General features: G+C 38.0%; 1 protein-coding gene across 1 annotated transcript in view; it reads right to left on the bottom strand.

The window, feature by feature from the left end:
• Window positions 1–19,741, bottom strand: part of LOC137162464 (macrophage mannose receptor 1-like) — a 60,324-nt gene that overhangs the window by 25,650 nt on the left and 14,933 nt on the right. The window contains exons 9-20 of the mRNA XM_067562317.1: window positions 18,167–18,280; window positions 16,921–17,036; window positions 16,212–16,360; window positions 14,470–14,669; window positions 12,667–12,797; window positions 11,006–11,093; window positions 8,723–8,867; window positions 6,819–6,854; window positions 6,531–6,694; window positions 5,615–5,682; window positions 4,134–4,234; window positions 2,856–2,989 (exon numbers count right to left, since the gene is read on the bottom strand). Coding sequence (XP_067418418.1) covers window positions 2,856–2,989; window positions 4,134–4,234; window positions 5,615–5,682; window positions 6,531–6,694; window positions 6,819–6,854; window positions 8,723–8,867; window positions 11,006–11,093; window positions 12,667–12,797; window positions 14,470–14,669; window positions 16,212–16,360; window positions 16,921–17,036; window positions 18,167–18,280 — 1,446 coding nt within the window. The remainder of the gene's footprint in view (window positions 1–2,855; window positions 2,990–4,133; window positions 4,235–5,614; window positions 5,683–6,530; window positions 6,695–6,818; window positions 6,855–8,722; window positions 8,868–11,005; window positions 11,094–12,666; window positions 12,798–14,469; window positions 14,670–16,211; window positions 16,361–16,920; window positions 17,037–18,166; window positions 18,281–19,741) is intronic.

Below are 19,741 nucleotides of genomic sequence, written 5' to 3'. Positions count from 1 at the left end.
GATGGAGCTACTATAAGATGGGCGCATAACTGGTTGGAAAACCATTCCCAAAGAGTAATCATCAGTGGTTTACAGTCAAGCTGGAGGGACATATCAAGTGGAGGGTCCTGTAAGGATCAGTTCTGGGTCTGGTTCTATTCAATATCTTCATCAATTATTTAGATAGTGGCATAGAAAGTACACTTATAAAATATGTGGACGATACCAAGCTGGGAGGGGTGGCAAGTGTTTTGGACGATAGGATTAAAATTCAAAATGATCTGGACAAACCAGAGAAATCAACTGAAGTAAATAGGATGAAATTCAGTAAGGACAAATGCAAAGTACTCCACTTAGAAAGGAACAAATCATTTGCACACATACAAAATGGGAAATTGCCTAGGAAGCAGTACTGCAGAAAGTGATCTGGAGATCATAGTGGATCACAAGCTAAATACGAGTCAACAGTGTCACTGTTGCAAAAAAGCAAAAATCGATCTGGAATATATTAGCAGGAGTGTTGTAAGTAATACACAAGAAGTAATTCTTCCGCTCTACTCTGCTGATTAGGCCTCAACTGGAATATTGTGTCCCAATAACAATTTGGACAAACTGGAGAAAGTCCAGAGCAGAGCAACAAAAGATTTAGAATACATGACCTATGAGAGAAGATTGAAAAAATTGTGTTTGTTTAGTCTGGAGAAGAGAAGACTGGGGAAGACATGATAACAGTTTTCAAGTACATAATGTGCATTAGGAAAAATGTCCTAACTGTCAAGGTAGTTAAGCACTGGAATAAATTGCCTAGGGAAGGGGTGGAATCTCTGTCATTGGAGATTTTTAAGAGCAATTTAGACAAACATCTGTCAGGGATGGTTTAGATAATACTTAGTCCTGCCCTGAGCGCAGGGGACTGGACTAGAAGACCTCTCGAGATCCCTTTCAGGCCTGTGAGTCTATGATTCTATGTGAAATAGGGGAATGAGCAAAGTAAACCGAAAGGAAAGAAAATAGAAAAGGAATAAGAGTAATGGGAATGGGGAAAGGAAGGAGAGAAGCAAAATGGAGAACTGAAGGGTTACTGTGACAGGAGGTGTGTGAGATGTAGTGGGACCAAGAACCAAAATCCTTAGATAACCATGTTTAAGGTCAGCACACCACATCCTGGTGGATTCTTAGCAACAATCATGGTTTAGAGAATAATAGGCTGGTTGGTTTAGTCGCATCATTTAGTTCTAGATAGCCTTTCTTTCTAGCCAGAATCATTAGTCAGTGATTCAGATTATTGATTAGTAAATCTCTATCATTTAGTTGTTCTTGTTTGAACAAGGTTTTCTAAGGTTGACGATAGGTGCATGACTGAATCTCTTAATACAGATACATTGCTAGTTTTATTCATTGTCAGAGCTGTATTATCAATTTTGAGGAAATAATCAGTTGTTGTATAGCATTATGAGGATGAGACTAAATACTGTAGTCTTGTTCCCAAGAATTTTGGTCTCCAAATGCATGTTACATGAAAATATTTAATAGTCCTCTTGAATAATTTGAAAGTGTATATATGTTTGGGGGGAAGAAGAATACCAAACTAGTATATATCTTATTCTCTGTTTAGAATTCAATCATATTCAATAACCATATTAAATTCTGTGGCATTCTTGCAGAAATGAAAGCTCATACTTTGGAACAAGGGGTAAATTCCATGACAAATTCTGTGACTGTGGAATACATGATCCTCACTTTATTTGCTCTCTATCTGTCAAATAATACGTTATCAACAAAAACACTTTGAAAGATGAGACAGTACTTACTGTCGCAACTTTGGAGTAATTTAAAATCAAACACTTTGATCACAGCTTGACCTTTCTGCCCTTTTCACATTTCCTTCCCCTACCTCCTCCACTAACAGTGAAAGTGAAGTTGGGGAAAAGGGAAAACTGGGTGATAAATGTTGGGTAAACACGACGCTCTACAAAGACAAATACTTCTCTGTCCTGTCTATATGTTTTTGGGTTTTTTTTTTTGGTTTTTGTTTTTGTTTTGGGGGGGGAGGGGGGAGCATCCATTACTTGGTATACTGTACAGACAGACTTTCAATATTATTCTTTACTAATAAATTCTTCCCAGAGTGCTAATGTGATATCCTTATTGTCGGAGAATTTGCATTTAGGGAAATATGTCTTTTTATTGGTTAGGGTCATACAGCTGCATACATTGATCTCAGATTTTTCTCATGCTGCTATTAGCAACTCTTTCTAGTGATCATTCATGCTCTTGAATTGTCTGAAATTTCATGTTTAGATCTCTTCACCTAACACTTTCAGAATACAAAACTACTATAGGGTTTGTAAAGTAGCAGTAGTGATTGCATCAATGGAGAGAAAACAGGAATCTGTCTAAATTACCCTGGTGCATCAAAGGTAAATTTAAAGTCAATGCTATATGTAAAGCCACACTGAAACACCCTACCCATTTTTACTCTTTCATTCTGTATTCAACCATTTGGGAAACTATGAAGATTAAATATTTATTGTTTGACGTGTTCTTTCTAATTCATCCTGGTTGAGAGGACTATTTTATATTATCTTTTCAGGTTAATCACTGATCATTTCAGTCCCTAAAATGGACATAAATTACAGGGAGAAAAAAAGAAAATGTAAGTTATATCAGCAAAGAGCTGCAAAGAGTACTTTTGTTTTAAGTAATTCAACCTACAGACTCATTTTTTTGAGGTTTAAATTGGTGTAATATCTCCAAAATGGCCCAACCTGCCAAATAGCATACAGACTTGGATAATCACTGTCCAACGTAATATTATAACCAGAAAATATTTCTTTTGTTCACCTACAATTGACTGAAGATATTTGTTAATGCACCTTATTATTAAACAAAAGCCAAGTTTCTGGACAGCCTCCTAGAGATACAGGAGCAAATGTTGAGTTAATGGTGCTGTTGTGCCTTTCACATATAAAACCTTCTGGATGTCCACAATTTATATCATTCCACAAACCTGAAAAATAATTATGTATAGTAAGTAAATGAATGCATGCTATTGATAAATGTAATGATAATCTATCACTTCCTATTTTTGTTTAAAAAACAGAATTTATATACATTAAAAGTAGAATATACACTCATTTTAAAATAAATTGTCAGCTAACCTACTTGGAAAATATACATACCCCTCAGGTATTGTTTACAAAAAAATAGGTATTTATTGACAGGAGTTTCTCTGCACAGTTATTTACTTGGCCAGTACCCTATGACAGGACAATTAAAAATGAAAAAGAAATGGGGGGAAAAAAGCAAGTGGCTCAAAAGAACAAACTGTTTATATCAATTAATCTTAACTCTACTTTCTTGCACATGGCGCCTGAATGGGAGCATTTCTGGGGATACAGGTTGAGAAGTAACAGGGGGATGTTTGGCAGAAGCATTTTCTGTGCCAGAAACAGATTTAAATAGATTTTTAACAGAAAAAGAGAAAATATACACTAGAGATGGGACTTTTAGCATCTCCTTGAAGGGATGGTTTAGCGTTTTAACCAACAGTTTTGAAATACTTAAGTCTCTCAGAAGCCAGAGTTTCAAGTCAAGACAAGGTTTTCTAGTCTTTTCATTCTAAAGGTAGATAAATTGAGTACTGTGGAGTTTCAGAAAACTTCTTAAAAATGGATGGCCTGATTCTCCTCTCATTTACACTGATGCAGCCCCCATCACTTCAGTTGGGTTACACTGATGTAACTGGGAGAAAAATTTAGCTCTGAAACTTTCTCTATTCTATGTGGATGTTATAGACCATTTTATAAGATAAGGCGGTTGCTCTTATGATTATACACATTTATGTCCCTCCTCCCTGCATATATTGGATGGCTTTTACCTTCAATCCCACAGGCTCCTTCATTTAATAGTACTTTTTGTGTATAATTTGTAAAGTGCTTAGGAATGAAAGGTGTAATATGGCTGTTTTACAGTAGGCCCAGACCACCTACCCAGCCCCAGTCCTGTCACTGGAGAGGTGGTGACAAGCCTTTTAAAAGAGTAGGTCCATCAGACTACATGATGTGACAGCAAGTCAGAAACAACACAGAAAGAGAAATCTTAGTTCTGTGCACACAAAAAATAAAATCTAAAAACCTAATCCTGTCACTTACCTGTGGATGATATCATGATCACACAATTTTCATCATTATTTGCAAAATTGGGTTCATTTGGAGCCCAGGCTATGTAGTTCACTGGGGTTCCATCCATCCAGCTAAAAGAAAAGATGTAACCATAGTTATTAATCAAATCACTTTTAGAAAGGGGCACATCAATCCATTACAAATAGTATTAGGCAAGAACCCAAAAAGGTACACACAATTTTTATGTACAGTTTTAGGTGCACGATGTCCATTAGAGATAATGGGAGTTATATGGCTAAAACCATGAGCATCAGGTCGGGAACTTTTATTTCTTTACTTTGATTATTCCTTTGTTGAGGTAAATTATATAAACCATAAATATTACAGATTGGCAAACAATGAAAAAAGAAATAATTTCCCATCAATTGAGAGAAATCATTAAATAAATTTGGAAATAGTGTTTAATCAGTTCTAATACAAATAATTAATATTAAATATGGCAATTACTTAAACAGATATATTTTTATAAACGTATTCTGTTCTCCCAAGTGTGAATTGCTATTGATTTCACGCAAACAAATAATGAGAAGAGATATTTATCTTCAGAGAGTAACAATTAAAGATAAGTATCTCAATAAGTGACCACTCTTGGGTCTTTGCTCCTGCACAGAGACTTGTAGAAACTGTCTCAGCTCAAAGCTCATCTCCCACCTACTGTGGTACTTAAGCTGCCCCATCCTAAGGTGCTCCAACACGTATTCCCTGTTTTAGTGGGAGGTGAACTACTCCCAAAATAAATCAACTAAAATGAGAAAAACAAACATCTTATTTTGAATAATTTTCTAAGTGATAAATCGGTAATTAGAACCTGAAAACCATTCCTTTTATGTAAAACGGTGCCAAAGAAAAGGATGGGCATGAGGAAAAGTCTCTCTCTATACACCAGCAGGAGAAAAACACACAAAGCCTGCAGGGCTTCAAAGGTTCTGGATGCACTGGATTCCAGAAAGAAATGGAATGTCAATGGAAGTCAGGAACTAGAAAAAGATTTTATCAAAATAAGGACAATGACATATGGCAACTCTGATAGCACAGTGAGATGCAAAGAAGTGACTTGATGATGCGTCATGGAGAGCAGGATTGTGAACAGCTGGAGAGATAATCCCTATCCTAAGGAAGCTATAGACAGAAAGAAACTGACTACAATAGCACTGAAGAGGTCACCTTCTAATGAAGACCAGTTGCTTAGAACTTTGACCTGTGGACATGAGAATTTGCTGAGATGGGTATTAGTGGAGAAACATCTTTACAAAATCAGAGAAAAAGGATGAACTTGCCACTTATTCAGCCACTTACCATCACACTTCTGCTAAGATTAGTCCACAACTAACTATAACTGAGTTACCATAAATCCTTGAAAATGGTAGCATTTATAGCCCCTTTACTTTTGATGACTTAAATACAATTTTTATTGCTACATGTTAAAAGCCTAGATGTTCATATTTACTTACCTGAACTTTTTATCAAGACTCACTGTTAAACCAATGAAATATGATCTGGTCTCATGCTGAGAGATACCCTAAAACAAGAAGATGTCATTTTAGTTGAATAATTCCTTTATATAACACAAAGAGCTCTTTGGCAAAACAAGCAGCAATTCTCTTTCAATTGATTAGGTGGGTACTGTACAGTCTACAGAGAAGACAATCATTGAAATCAATGGGATTTAACTATGTACTTAAAGTTAAGCATGTACTTAAGTGTTATTCTAAATAGTGGTGGACTTAATCTCATGCTTAAGTATTTTCCTGAATCGGCACCAAAATCTATATTTAGGTGTCTCAGTAAAAGTGGTCTGCTTTTCAGATGTCTTGAGTATCCACAACTCACACTGAAGTTGGACATTATTAGGGACTGCAGATATTCAGCACATTTTAGTTAGCTGCCTAAATACTGCGTAATTGTATAACAATTTTTGAGTATCAGTTTCCACATCTAGAAAACAGGGACAGTTCTGTTTATACATTTACTCAGAGTGTTGTGAGACAGAAGTTATGTTGTCCAGTGCCATATTAGTGCAAATTACTACTAAGGTTAATCAGAGATGGGAATAAAACTCAGGAGCTCCACGCTTCCAGCCTCATGCTTCTTCCATTAGGTCGTACTGTTTCAAGGGGCCATTGATAGACATGCAAACACACCTGATTGACAGTTTTCTCAAGTGTGAACAATTTCACAAGTACTTAGGTATATTTTGGAGGAAGTTTCATAAATTCAACAGCAAGTGAATGTCATAAAAAAAATGTATGGCCTCATTCCTGTCAATACGACATGTCTCAATTTATGTTTTCCAAAGTTTCAGGAGATTGTCAAAAGTATTTATGCTTACTGTGCCACATTATTTCTGAAATAAACATTTATTCTTACAGTTTTCCATAGAAACTTCCTTTCACTTTCACTCTCAATTACAGCAAGATCTGCAAAATTCTTCTGGCAGAACTCTTGGGCTTTTTCCATAGGGCACTCATCTATGCTGAAAAAATACTGTTTGTCTTCATATGTAATCCATCCATCTTTAGTGGTTCTATATTCTGGAAAGTAAATTATGTATCCATAAATACTACATCTCTAGCACAACAAGTTTATTCTACAATTGCAGTTTTAGTAAGAGTTAATACGCCCCCACCACAAAAAAAATGAATAAAAAAAGCTTACCATATTTGCTAATTGGTTCTGGCTTTAATGATACTCCTGAAGAACAAGAGAAAATCTGACTGTTTTATGTATTTCATGCATGTTCTTCAAGGACAATTTAATTTATACAGTAACTTGTGATTTAAGTTCCATCAGTTGCAGAAGAAAACAGCTCTAACATCAAGAGAGACCCACTCACCACTATATAGATCAGTTTTTTATTATGGTTACTCCAGTGTCATATTGCCTGAATGTTAAGATGAGAGGAAGTGTGAATATATGGAACAGCAACCATTTATTTTGATTGATTAGTTTTGATGTGCTTTTGGCCACTACTTTTCTGAGGAGTACTTGATTTCTTATTCAGGAATGGAAGGGAGCTTAGAGCATTACTGTCATGTGCCTATCAAGCAGTGACAGCAATAATGCTGATTCCTCTGGGAATGTGTCCGTTCCACTGACAGTTACTTAGATGGAAACCAGGCAAGGCTGCTGGATTTCCTGCCAACCCACCTGGATCCTAATGCTGCCTGGCTTGCTGGGCTTCCTCTGCTTGTGGGCTACTGGGCTGTGTGGCTACCAGGCTGCCTGGCTGGTAGATTGGTAAGCAGCTTTCCTGGATGATGGGTTCACTGACTTGATGACTCCTGGGTTGCCTGCTTGGTAAGTTCCCTAGGCTGCCCACAACCCCCAGCTAGCTGGTTTCTGGATGCCCTGCTCCTCAGCTGGCTAGCTCCCCGGGATGTCCACTTGGAGGAGATGAGGGCTCCCTGACTCCCCTGGCCACCTGGCTTTTTGACCTCTGAGGCTCCCTGGTTCCCCAACTACCCTGCTCATTGGGCTGCCTCACTGGCCTGGCGGACAGGTGCCTCTCACAAACCTGCTGCTCTGAGCTGAGTGTGAACTGACATCAGGCCAATTTTGAATGGTTTCAACCTTGGCAATAAAAGTTCTGCAAAGTTCTAGTCTGATAACAATTTAACGATGTAAACCTTAAAAAAAAAAAAAAAAAAAAAAAAAAAAAAAAAAAAAAAAACCCTAACTTTGGTTACATTAGTGTAAGACCCCTCAGCCAAAATGGGTTGTCCTTATACAGTTGAGAGGAGAATTTGGCCTTTTACATTTAAATTAAGGGAGCCAATTTATTTTGCTCCCCTCATACCCTTTTGCAAAACAATGTTCAAATGTTACATTTCAAAAATGTGTACATGTGGATTTTTCAGGTAATGTCTGAGTATACAAGTCATAATTAATTTATATTTGTACTAGAAAATGAATTAAAAATTAAAAGCTACTATAGACAAAGTATTTCCAGATATTTTCATCAATATTACTACACACACTTGTGTTACCAAACAAAAGATAACAGTTACAGCAAGCTGGATTTCAATTAGAAAAGGACATAAAAAGGTTCCAGAGAAATTAACTCATTTCTACAGATCAGTCCAAACTCTGATCTAATCCACAGTTGTTTTCAGTTGATTCCAGTGCCACTCAATACAAATATTCACAGAGAGATAAGAAGATACTTGATGTATGGTTATTTCTGAATTCCTTCCTTTTTTAGCTAGAATTACACAAGTATAAAAACTAATTTTCAAAGAACACACCATAATTATTAATCGTGTTAACTTTTACAGTATGAACCTATAAAGAATATTAACCAATGACATATTGCATTTGCTTTGTAAAAAGACCTATGCAAACTACCCAGTTATTTATAATTAGGCATGTGTACATGTGCAACTGTATCTTCTGGCCTTATATATGTTGTCCTATCTAGCTCTCTCTTTTTGCATGTAACCTTAAGATAAATGTAGTTTTAAAAATCTCACCTCTTTTATTTGTAATTAGCCCACCAAAGTTTTTTTTTTTTTTTTTTAATTCTGTTTAGTTTGTTTATTTAAAGATGGAAGTAATCCTACCTTTTTTTATTTGACAAATCCAGTCATGCAGCACTTCGCAGTATGCATATTGCCATAACAAGGCAAAACTGTACCCAGTGACTATTCCACAATATTTGTCTCCTTCCCCATGTATTGATCTATCCCTCCAGTCTGTGTACTTTACCTATTGTAGAAAACAGCTTAGTTATCATTTTTGCCTTAAAGAGGGACAGAGTGTTTTCTGCTTTGTCAACCAAGAGTGGCCTGGGCTTGTTTTCCAGTTGTAGCCTCTCACGCAATGCGACGGGGAGCGCGGGAGTGTAGTGGAAACAACCAACCCAGCACTAGTGAGGATGAGCATAGGCCCAGGGGTAACATAGTGAGCCGCTGGTGGATCGAAACTAACTTCAATGGAAGCAGGATCAAGCATTTCTTGCTGTGAAGAGTTTTCCATCCTGTTTGCAGTCTGAGGCCTGGTCACAATGTAAGGGTAGGAACAGACAGGTGCACTTTCTTCTCTGGCTGCAAGTTTCATCCAGCCTCACTGGTAGAGGTTCTGTATGTGCTGGATAAATGATGCTGAACCACCTGCATAGTAGAGCTGTCTCCCTCGTGGCTATTAAACAGACACTGGTAGAGAATCTGCCCCTGCTCTGCCCTTGTACACTGCTGTAGTGGCAGCCCTATGCTGCCTTCCTTGCAAGCTCCAGCATAAGAATCATGCTGGGGATGGCAGAGAACTCTTCACAGCACTCAGTGCTACTGATATACTGGGATTCTACAAGCTGCAGAATAGCCCATAGGCAGCCAGGTAAGGCTGTTGTAAAACAGAGCAGCCCAGACCTGGCCCAGAATCTGGGTGGCACAAAGATGACTTAAAGCCATGTTTACCTACCATTCCCTTGACCTGCACTTTCTGTGTTTTGCCTTCAAGAATAGCAGCAGAAAGCGTCTCCCTAGATCCATAAGTGATGGGAATTGTTAACATTCTCCCTTTGTAAGGACAAGTTATCTGCTTTTCTAAAACAAGCAGGCCCCTGCTCAGGAAATTTTCACTTGAGGTTAACAATCTCACTCACATCCACCCTGTCTCACACCTTCCCTTTCTGGGAATGAGTATAGTGGTACAGTGCTGAAGGCTCAGGGTTCAGTCCCTGCTGCTGATGCATAATGGGGTGAGGCTGTTAGAGGTGCACATGACAGAATCTGGTTTTCCTTTGGAAATTAAACACACACAAAAATGTTAAAAGAATATTCCAAGCATTTAAGTTAAAGTCAAACACTGGACAATGAGGAATTACTAAATATTCATGTTTTCCACAGGAACCCTGTCTCAGTCAGGGCACAGGATGGGAAAGAAGCACCAGGAGAGGACTTACGTTGTCTGGGCAACTGTGGATTTGGCATTTCCTTACTTTCAAATGCTTGACCTTGCAACCGAAATCATTTTATTTTAACATCTTTTCTTAATAAAGCCCTGACTACTTTGGGACATGGCTATCTCAATGACCCCATGTCCCAGTCTGCCCCACTGCAGCATCTGAATTTCACTGGAATTCTCTTGCCACCTCTCCCTTAGGCTGACTTCCTGGGGGTTAGTAAAAGGGCTACAGCTCTGGAATTTGAGCCCTTTTGCAGTCAAACAAAGCTGGACTTTTAGGACATGGTCCACTTATTTTTCCTTGGTTTAGGTCTGTAACCAGGAGTAATATTTGTAATAGCTTGGGAAAACTGTGGTGGTGGTGGGAAGGGCGGATGATTGCAAATTTTGTAATAAATGTCAGATAACATGATGTTGGTCACCATATAAATAAACATATAAGTATTAAACATCTGCTATTCTCTGGAATCGAGGCTCACGCTAGTGGGGTTAGAAACCTCTAGTACACGTTTTGGCTTTCAAAAGTAATAACTGGAGATCTTTGGTTTCCCTTAGAAAGGGTGACATGCTCTATATGCTTTGACATGCACAAAGTTACCGAGTCAAATTGAAGTCTGTAGTTGGAGTAGTGGTTAGTAACTGAAGCATTTCTTCATGTAAGTGCTTGGAGCAGAGTAGGGTGGCCTACGGCCCCAATCCTGCAAATACAAGCATGTTGAACTTTTCTACCATGAGTATCCCATTGATTTCAAAGCACTCAATGTTCAAACATGCCATTGATTTCAATGGGATTCTCAGAGCAGTAAAGTGAAGTTCGTAAGTGTTTGCAGGATTAGGGACTATGAGATGAGGAGGAGAAGACAAGAACAGGCTGAGATTAAAAAAAAAAAGAGAAAAGACACCCTGAACTCAGAATCGTGGCTAAAAATTAAATTACTTACCGGAGAGCCATCACTCCAGGCAAATCCTTCATCTGGATTCAAGGAAAATATACCAATCCAAAAAGTACTATAGAAGGATCCCCCTTTCCTAGTACATATTACATGAAGGGAACAACATATAAGTGCAGACATAAGTATAGTTCATGTAATCAAAAACTATAATGTTTTAGAACATGGGTCCTGACCCTAAGCCCAATTAAGTTAAAGAAGGAATCCCACTGATTTCAATGAGCTTTGGGGCAGGACTCTCTGTTACTTCAACAAGCTCTCTAGAGAAATACCTCACATCCATCAGAGAGATCAACTGACATTTGGCAGTTTTCACTTGAAAATTCAAATTTACAACTGCAAGTCTCCTTAAATCAAATGCACTGATATAGCATATGACAGATGCAGTGCCCTGGAACCATGGGGTATTCAAAGACTATTGTATTAACTTCATAAATGTTATTAATATCTTTATGGGCTGACTAGTGACTTTATTCCTGGCTCAGTGGGTAAGCTTAAGGGTGTGTACTGAAGGAATTTAAGGCAACGGATTAATGCAAATCTCCAAAAATGAAACAAAGCAGGTAAGAAGGCTTTGCTAGCCCCTTTGCGAATAGCATAGACTGGTTTGATCGGGTTCATGAAGTACAAGATAACACAGGACTTGAAATTGTGCAAAATATCAGCCTTGACCTTACGAGACGGTGACTCACACTTTGTCCAAGAATGGACAGACTGGAGACTGTAACCAAGACTGACAGGGCCTGCCGAAAGGACCTGAAGTAATTTAAACATACTGGAGTCTCCATGTGGTAAGCGAGGCATGTGTAGAAGCGGTTTATTGTTGTTACGATGTGTATTCTCTGTAATACTCTTGTTCTGAGTAACTAATACTTCGCTTTAATGAAAGCTGGATAATCACTGGATAACTTTACCATTGCCACGGAGAGAACAGAACTGCAGGTGCTGAACTGAACTCAGGCCTGCCGAGCTGCTCACAGTGAATTGCAGGAGACTAAAGCCTGGTCTGGAGCACGAGGATCATGAGATTCCACCCTGACAAAGGTGACGGCTAGAGGCTTGAGGCCTAAATGGGGTGCTTCAAGGAGGCTACGAAGAGGTCAGAGGGGTAGTTAACCTGGGAACTGTAACATGTGGCTTTCAGGTGTTGATACCCACTTCTGTACAAGAGAGGCCCTAAAGGAGCAGTTACCACACACTGATTCCATAAAAGAGGCTGATGAATTAAAACTAGTAATGTTGATCTTAACCTCTGTTTCTTCTGTTTTGTGTCTTCTTTTAAGAAAGAAAAATGTCTTTGTCAGTTCAGAGACGCTTTTTTTTTTTAATGGTTCAATCAGTGATTAGTTAAAGGTGAGTCAAAAATGTTGGCCCTGTTTTCTATTCCGATTTTTGTAAACATAGATTTTTTTTTTGCACACATGAACTCTGGACCAATTTTAGATGCTCCCAAACCATATTCTGTACATCGTGACACTGATTTATGAAGCTCCTGTAAATACACAAACTATTGCATTTTTTAAAAAATGTGACCACTAAGAATATTAGTAATTTCATAGTTTTGACCAACATGGAGAATTTTTCTGTTTCTATGGACTAACTATTTTTATTATTTGACATAATAATTATAATAGAATATAATAGATACTTACTTTTTTGCAGTTTTTATTATATGATTTTCTTCCTTACTCTGGATGGTAGCCAGATCTCCTCCTATTTCTCTGCAAAAATCTCGCGCTTCAAACCATGTTTTCTTTTGTTGTTTTGTTTTCCTAGAAAAAGCCTAGAGAGAATACAATTTACTATATGATACTCTATACTACATGGTATTAAAAAAAATCCAAAGACAATCTCTTTGCCTTAAAAATGGGATTTTGTACAGCTAGACAAGTCAACGAGTATGTCATGTAAAGGTAGCAGGGGGTTACAGAGCACTCTATGTGCAAATTTAACTGTTTTGCTTTGCTTGGAGCTCTGTCTAACAGTCACAGATGTGAGGAATAATGGGGATGATCTATAGCTGTTAGAACGGTAGAGAAGTCAATTCATAACTCACAGGAACTATGAAAGTGCCAAAGATACCCTGTGACATGGGTGGGAAGGAGAATTGTCAGTGATGAGAAACAAAGTGGAGTGAGGCACATCTGGATATGCTAACCCTAGGCTTATGCCTAGAGAGAAGAAGTTTGAGCAGTGTGTGAGCACAGGATTGACCTGACCAATAAGGGGATAATGGAACCAGGATCAAAATGACCTTTGGTTAGGTTTGTTTAAAGAAACAAAAACTACAACTTTAAAACAAGACAAGTTCTCCTTAATCCATCTTGAGCAATAAAACAAAAGCTATTAACATCTGACATTTATTTAGTACCCTTTGTTCTGTAGAATGCCAGAGCACTCTGGACACACTTTGCCCCTAGTCCTGCACTTCTTACTCAGGTCATTTCAAATGTCTGCTAAAAAAATACTTCTTTCATATTTCTTTGGGCATCTGCCGCCTATCACTTTTCATTTGAGATGCTCAAAGCTCCTTCCAAACATTAATTTAAATTAACCCATCAGCATCCCTGATAGATGTTATCCTAAAGGATACGGGCAACGTCCTGTTCTTCTCAAGGTCCAGGACTTAGGTTCTCTCCCTTTGGTGAACTTAATGTGTGTTTTCCCACACCCCATTGCATCTGTCCTTGTATCCCATCCCATCCTGAGCCCAAATATGCAATCTCTTACTCATAGTGGTGAGCAAGACTCACATAAATAATCCCACCGATGCCAGGCTTTGTTATTTGTATTATTTAATCCAGCATTTTGGCAATGCCCTTTTTATTAAGTAATTTTTTTAGAAATACTAGATCAGCTCTGTATTTGTTGTTCTCTTTTTTCCCTTTAGTTGCCTTAACTCATTCTTTCTTTTCATAACTTGAATATCTTGATGTAATTTGTTCTTCCTTCCTGCCCCCCAATTTTCTACTCTAGTAGAATTTATTTTTCTCTAGTGTATAATCTTCCTGTCTTTTTCTTCCTTTTACTCCATTCCACTTCTTTTCTTCCTTCTCTTGTTCTGTCTTGTGTTCTTTAACCTCTTTCCTTCCCTTCAATATCTCCTTCCTTTTCTATCACCTTTCTCATCAGTTCTTCCCCCCTTTCTTTTCCAGTGTCCTTCCCACACATTCACACCAATAATCACGCACAGTCTCTATCCTCCCAACACCTCATTTCGAAGAAGTGCCTTTCTTGCCCACCCCCTAGTCAGAGGATATTACTGGGGAGGTGCTCTTCTTCCATTCCGGGGTGGGTGTGGAATTGAGCTAGGTTTTCAGGACTGAGTTCAGTGATTTAAGATCAGTCTGATCTCAGAGAAGGCAGAGAGAACTGAGTTCCTTCCTTTCCTTAAAATCAAGCAGCACATATAAGAATGAAGCTTCTCACCCTCCATTGACTAGCTTAGTACTTACCTTGAAGCATGAGCTAGTAAGAGCGGCTGATTCCCAACGTTGAGGGCATGTGGGGGAAGGAGTTGTTGGAAGAACAGGAGGTGATGTCGCTCCCTCAGCCCATTGTTTACAGAGAAATGTTTCCACCATCTCACAATTAAGAACATCCCATAATCCAGCTGCAGTTCCAGTTCTCATAGCAACACAGCCTGGCTTTCTTTCTTAATGAGACATAAAGGTAGTACAAACTAGCTGACAATAATATTAAATCTGAATTGATTATTTTTATGTATGTATTTACAGCAATGTCCAGTACTTTTTAATAGTATTGTAATATTTACATAGTAGAACTATGTTTTAGGTGCCTTCCAAACACTGAAGACAGACAGTCCCTGCCCTGAGTAGCTCACAATTTGATTGAGTCTAGGCTCTTAAAAAAATGAAACTTCTAGTTACCTTAATAATACATTTTATGAGGTAAAAGATGGAGATTTTATTGGAAAGGCATTCAGGACCTTATTCTCATTTACTGTCGGGCCCATTTACTACTCACTCTAATTGTGTAAAGGGCCTTAATGTGAGTGTAACTACAAGGGCTCTGCTACTGCTGTGTAAAGAGGTTTTAGAGTCGCTAAAATCAGGTCCTCAGCGTATACGTGGTATATGTGTACATACACCAGCAGCACACATGATATACTAAGTCCCATGAGCACTTTTAGCAAAAAGGAAACCCCTACAGAATTTTAAAATGAATCTTCACCACATTGAACATGAGAACTCAGGAAAATGGTTTACAGAATGTTATTCCCATATACAGTAAAGAGCATTAAATCACCTAAAAATCTGTCAGTATCAAAGTGATTTAAAGAACTTGATGATCAAAGGCCCAATCCACTGCCAATTAAAGCTAACGTGAGTGTTTCCCATTGGATCAGGCCCAACAAACTGTTCCATCTGTCTGCAAAGAAGTTTCCATATATTCAGGCTAGCAATACAAATGCAACAAGCAAGGTATGATAATCTCTAGTTATGCAACTGTTTAATTTCTAACATAGCATCATACCAACTATATCTCTGTTTTGGCCATTACTATCCAGTACTAAGTATCACCCAAGTTAGAGGGATGAGCAATTTAAGACACAAGGCTCAAGAAGTGGTCTGTGATCCTTGCCTATAAAAACATTGGCAAAGATTCTGATTATTTGGCCATATGGGAAGAAGAAAAGGAGATACTGGATGTGGTTTAACTAGGCCACAACTTTATTAACAACTGTGTGGGAGTACCCACTTGGTCTGGGTGACAGAGAGGTTTTCCGTATATACTTTCTCCTCCCTTCCCATCAGGTCACCTGCGGGAATGAGTTAGCACCCCCACACTGACCCACTCTGCGTCTGCATTAGCATCCATGCTTGTCTACCTCTTAAAAAGGTATACCCCCTCCCCCAGAAAACCAGACAACAGCCCCTCCCCTCCCCCGCCACTTAAAGTGCCGTGTAAGATCATTCTAGTTTTCCCTGTGGAGACTAGCCAGCTAGTTAACTTTATGGAAACAGCACATCAGAAGTCTATTCTTTGAGAATAGAAATACCAGATCTCCTAACCATGAAACCCATCCACAAAAGTGCATTTGAGACCTATCAAATAAAATCTACTAAGGGATAGAGAATGAAATCTCACTGGAGATTCAACATTCAGTCTTTTAGTACAGTTTAGTAATACTTAAAGTACAGACAGTGTACCTCACACACATTGCAGTGCATACCAGGCATTGCTGAATTCCAGTGAGTGAACAGAACTGCTTCACCATTAGTCCACTTGAAAGTTCCTTGTTCCTCTACATTTGAAAGACCGATCCAGAAATATTTTTCAGGTCTCAGGCCAACCAGACTAATCAGATAAGCTTGTTCATACCTATAAAAAGGATAAGTGTCAAACCCAAGAGAAATTGAGATTAGTTTTCATGGTTGTATTTATTTGTAATCTAAAAAAGATATAATTAATAATATAATTCAGGCAGCATATTAACTTTGGAATGTTCATAATTTATAGCAATTGAGTTCTTCTTTTCTTCTGTTCAATAACCCATGGAGGCCTGAAGGATACGAAGGGAAAGAGGAAGTTAGATTTGTATTTGTGTTTTCTTTTGTCTCAGTTTTGGGGCATTCTACTGAACATTTGATACTAAAATTAGGGAGGCAACTATGGCAGGAGATAGTTGCTTTATAACTCAGAAAAGCTCTTCTCCAAAACAAAAATGATTTATTCCCCTGGAAGGAAATTTTGTAAAAATCACAGAAGCAGATAATTTTAACATCCCATCTTGGTTTTTTATTTGCAGATTAGAGTATTTTGATTAGACACAACATTAGATTTAAAAAAACAAGTTCTAGGCTGTTTTAGAACTTAGAAGGCTCTCAGTTATTTCCATCATTAGCACAAATGTAAAAGTAAAAGAAAAGTCATTACCATACCTATTTTCAATTGAAGCTAGGTAACTCTGATTCCTTTCACAGATTTTATTTGCTTCTGAAAATGTTACAGGTATCTGTCCAATAGAATAACAGTATGTGCCATATCTTTTCCAGCCCTGTAACATGACCATCAGGTATCTGCATGAATTCTTGGCCAATTGTGATACACTACACATTGAATGAATCCTACCCATTTAAAAGTGTATTAATCATATATTAATTAATTAATTAATCATTAAAGCCAAACAAAGGCATAATGAGGGGAAAGAAAGAAAAGAATGTCATCACCAGAGGCAGAAAATTCTTATTTAGCACTCACTCTCAGCATTTCCACAGGGGATATTGGTTTTGTAAACTGAATTGAAGAAACACTGCATCCAAATCAACAGGGATGTTTGACTGACTCCGTCTTCTCTGTATCTGCCTAACTATGAGTAAAATGACATCAGTACAATATCCCTGTTACCACATGTTGAAAATGGAGTAGTCTCAATTTGTCCTTGGTCTAACTTCAAAATTTTCACAGCCTCCAGAGTTGTGCCAGATCTAACAGAATATACGTGCTTGCTCTGCTGTTGGTTGATTTATTCAAAACGTCATACCTGTACTAAAGGCCATGAGTTGCATAAACAAAATCTTGAAGTGAAAAATGCTTAATGGCCAAATGCTGATAAAAAAGACCTACTGAGCATAAACAACAAGAGTCCTGTAGCACTTTAAAGACTAACAAATTTAATTTCTGCAGGTGAAAGCTTTCGTGGGCTGTAACCCACTTCGTTTGCTAGTCTTTAAAGTGCTACAGGACTTTTGTTGTTTTTGCTGTATACAGACTAACACGGCCACCCCTCTGGTAATAACATAGTGCTTACCACCAGGAGCAGTTCCCCTGAGGCTCTTGAGATTATTCAGTGCAAGGATTCATGTGCAGCATATTGAAAGCTACCAGTATGGGAGTATACATAGAAATAAAAAATTAATTCAGACCATGTCTTGACTAAAGTAGTAATTTTTTTCAGATTAGAAATTATCAACGTGCATAAATTAGCAACTCTTTACAACAAAAATACTAGGCTCCTTCAAAAGAGATAATTGTAGATGACATAATGAAGGACAGAGTAATTGAAAGAGAGTGAACCCTAAAGGTGCAATTTAATTGTCTGGGTATCCATATAATTCATTTTGGGTTGTTCACAAGCAAAGCTTCCATTCATTTTGAAAATTAATAGTACTCTCACTGCCTACTTACTTTCTGGCAGCCTGTATCTATGATTTCCATTTCCTGAGATATTTGTGACAATGGTTTTCTTTTACAGAGGTAACCAACTTTCTTTTCACAAGGATGATCTGCCCAATAGCCATCCTAAATATGGCAAGAGGAAGAAAGAAATGTCAGTGAAGAGAGATTCAGAGTCTTTAGAAAGGTGCTCATTTCCTTTATCTTTCCTGTTCTTTGAAATAGAAAATCATGTTTCTTTTCTTCTTAAATTCTACTGAAGTGTGCAACAGAGCAGGCACAAGCACTGTGCTCTCTCCTGGAGGTTATATCTTTGTTCTTTCTTGTTGTTCATATACCTGAAATAAATGTTGTTTTAAACTAAAAGTCAATGTTTTGTTCCTTTTGCACTGAAACATAACAATTAGTCAGTTAGCTGCTGGTGGTGTGTGTGCTGAGACCACTTCCTATCATGCTGATTAATACTGTCCCACTGTTTCTTTGTACTTCCCCATTGGTGGGTTTGCTTCCTTCTGTTCTCGCTTGTATTTAGCTTGTAAGTTTCTTGGCACAGGAACAGTCTTTGTTCAGTGTCTGCATAGTACCTAGCACAATGGGGTCCTTGACTACCACTAGGGCTCATACACACTATGCCAATAATAATCTAATTCAATATTTTCACTATTTTGTATCTAAGGATGTGTACAATGTTTACAAAACATCCATAATATAACCTGCACAGTAAATTGCTTTTGCCAGACAATGCTGCTACAAAATATTAACAATATTTCAGACACCAGCAAACATGTTAAACTAATTCCATTTTAATGCATGCGAAGTCCCTTGACTTGCCTCTCTCAAAATGCCTGACCCACTTTTCACCCACCCCCCATTAAATAAGCAAGCCTTGGAGAGTGCTCTCTAGTAAAACAAATCTGGTTTGTATCAGTCCTAAGGGTCAGCGAAGGAATTCAGTCAGTCAAGGATCCATAATAGACAAAATGTCCTAGCTTGAATGTCTCCAAAAGTCACAGGTGTCATGGTTTAACATGAAAAGAGAGACAATCTTTCAAGTGGACAGAGCTCAAAACAAACAGGTCTTTATTGACCACACCAGCAACTTAAAGTCTACCTATAGGTTCAATGACAACCACTGCAGATCTCAAAACACTGGTGAAATGTGCTGTCTGCATGAAGTACCACTTAACAAGTAGGCAGCCACTTATTTCACCAGTCTAGATAGTACTGTGTTTATGAATGATAAATCACCTCTGATAATTACATAATTCACCACAAACTAGGGAAAGACACCACTCCTCACCAAAAATAAAGCAAACCTTAGTGTATTTAGTTTATTCAAGAGAAGGTTAAGCGGTAACAATCTATTAGTACCTACATGAGGAGAAAATTTCTGGCAGCAGAGGACTCTTTAATTTAGCAAGCAAAAGCATAACGGTGTCTTTAGCTCACGCTAGAATATATTCTTATTAGAAATAAGACAAAAATTCTAAGCATCTTACTAACAGTTGAAACAACTTAGCTAGCATGTGGTGGGTTGTCCATTACTTCTGATCTCATTCTGTGACTCTGCGCTTCAACACGGGCCTG

Source organism: Emydura macquarii, unplaced genomic scaffold (assembly GCF_026122565.2).
Source record: "Emydura macquarii macquarii isolate MOO-44397 ecotype Brisbane River unplaced genomic scaffold, CSIRO-AGI_Emac_v2 contig_2422, whole genome shotgun sequence".
NCBI lineage: Eukaryota > Metazoa > Chordata > Testudines > Chelidae > Emydura > Emydura macquarii.
This window is presented reverse-complemented; position numbering and strand designations above follow the sequence as displayed.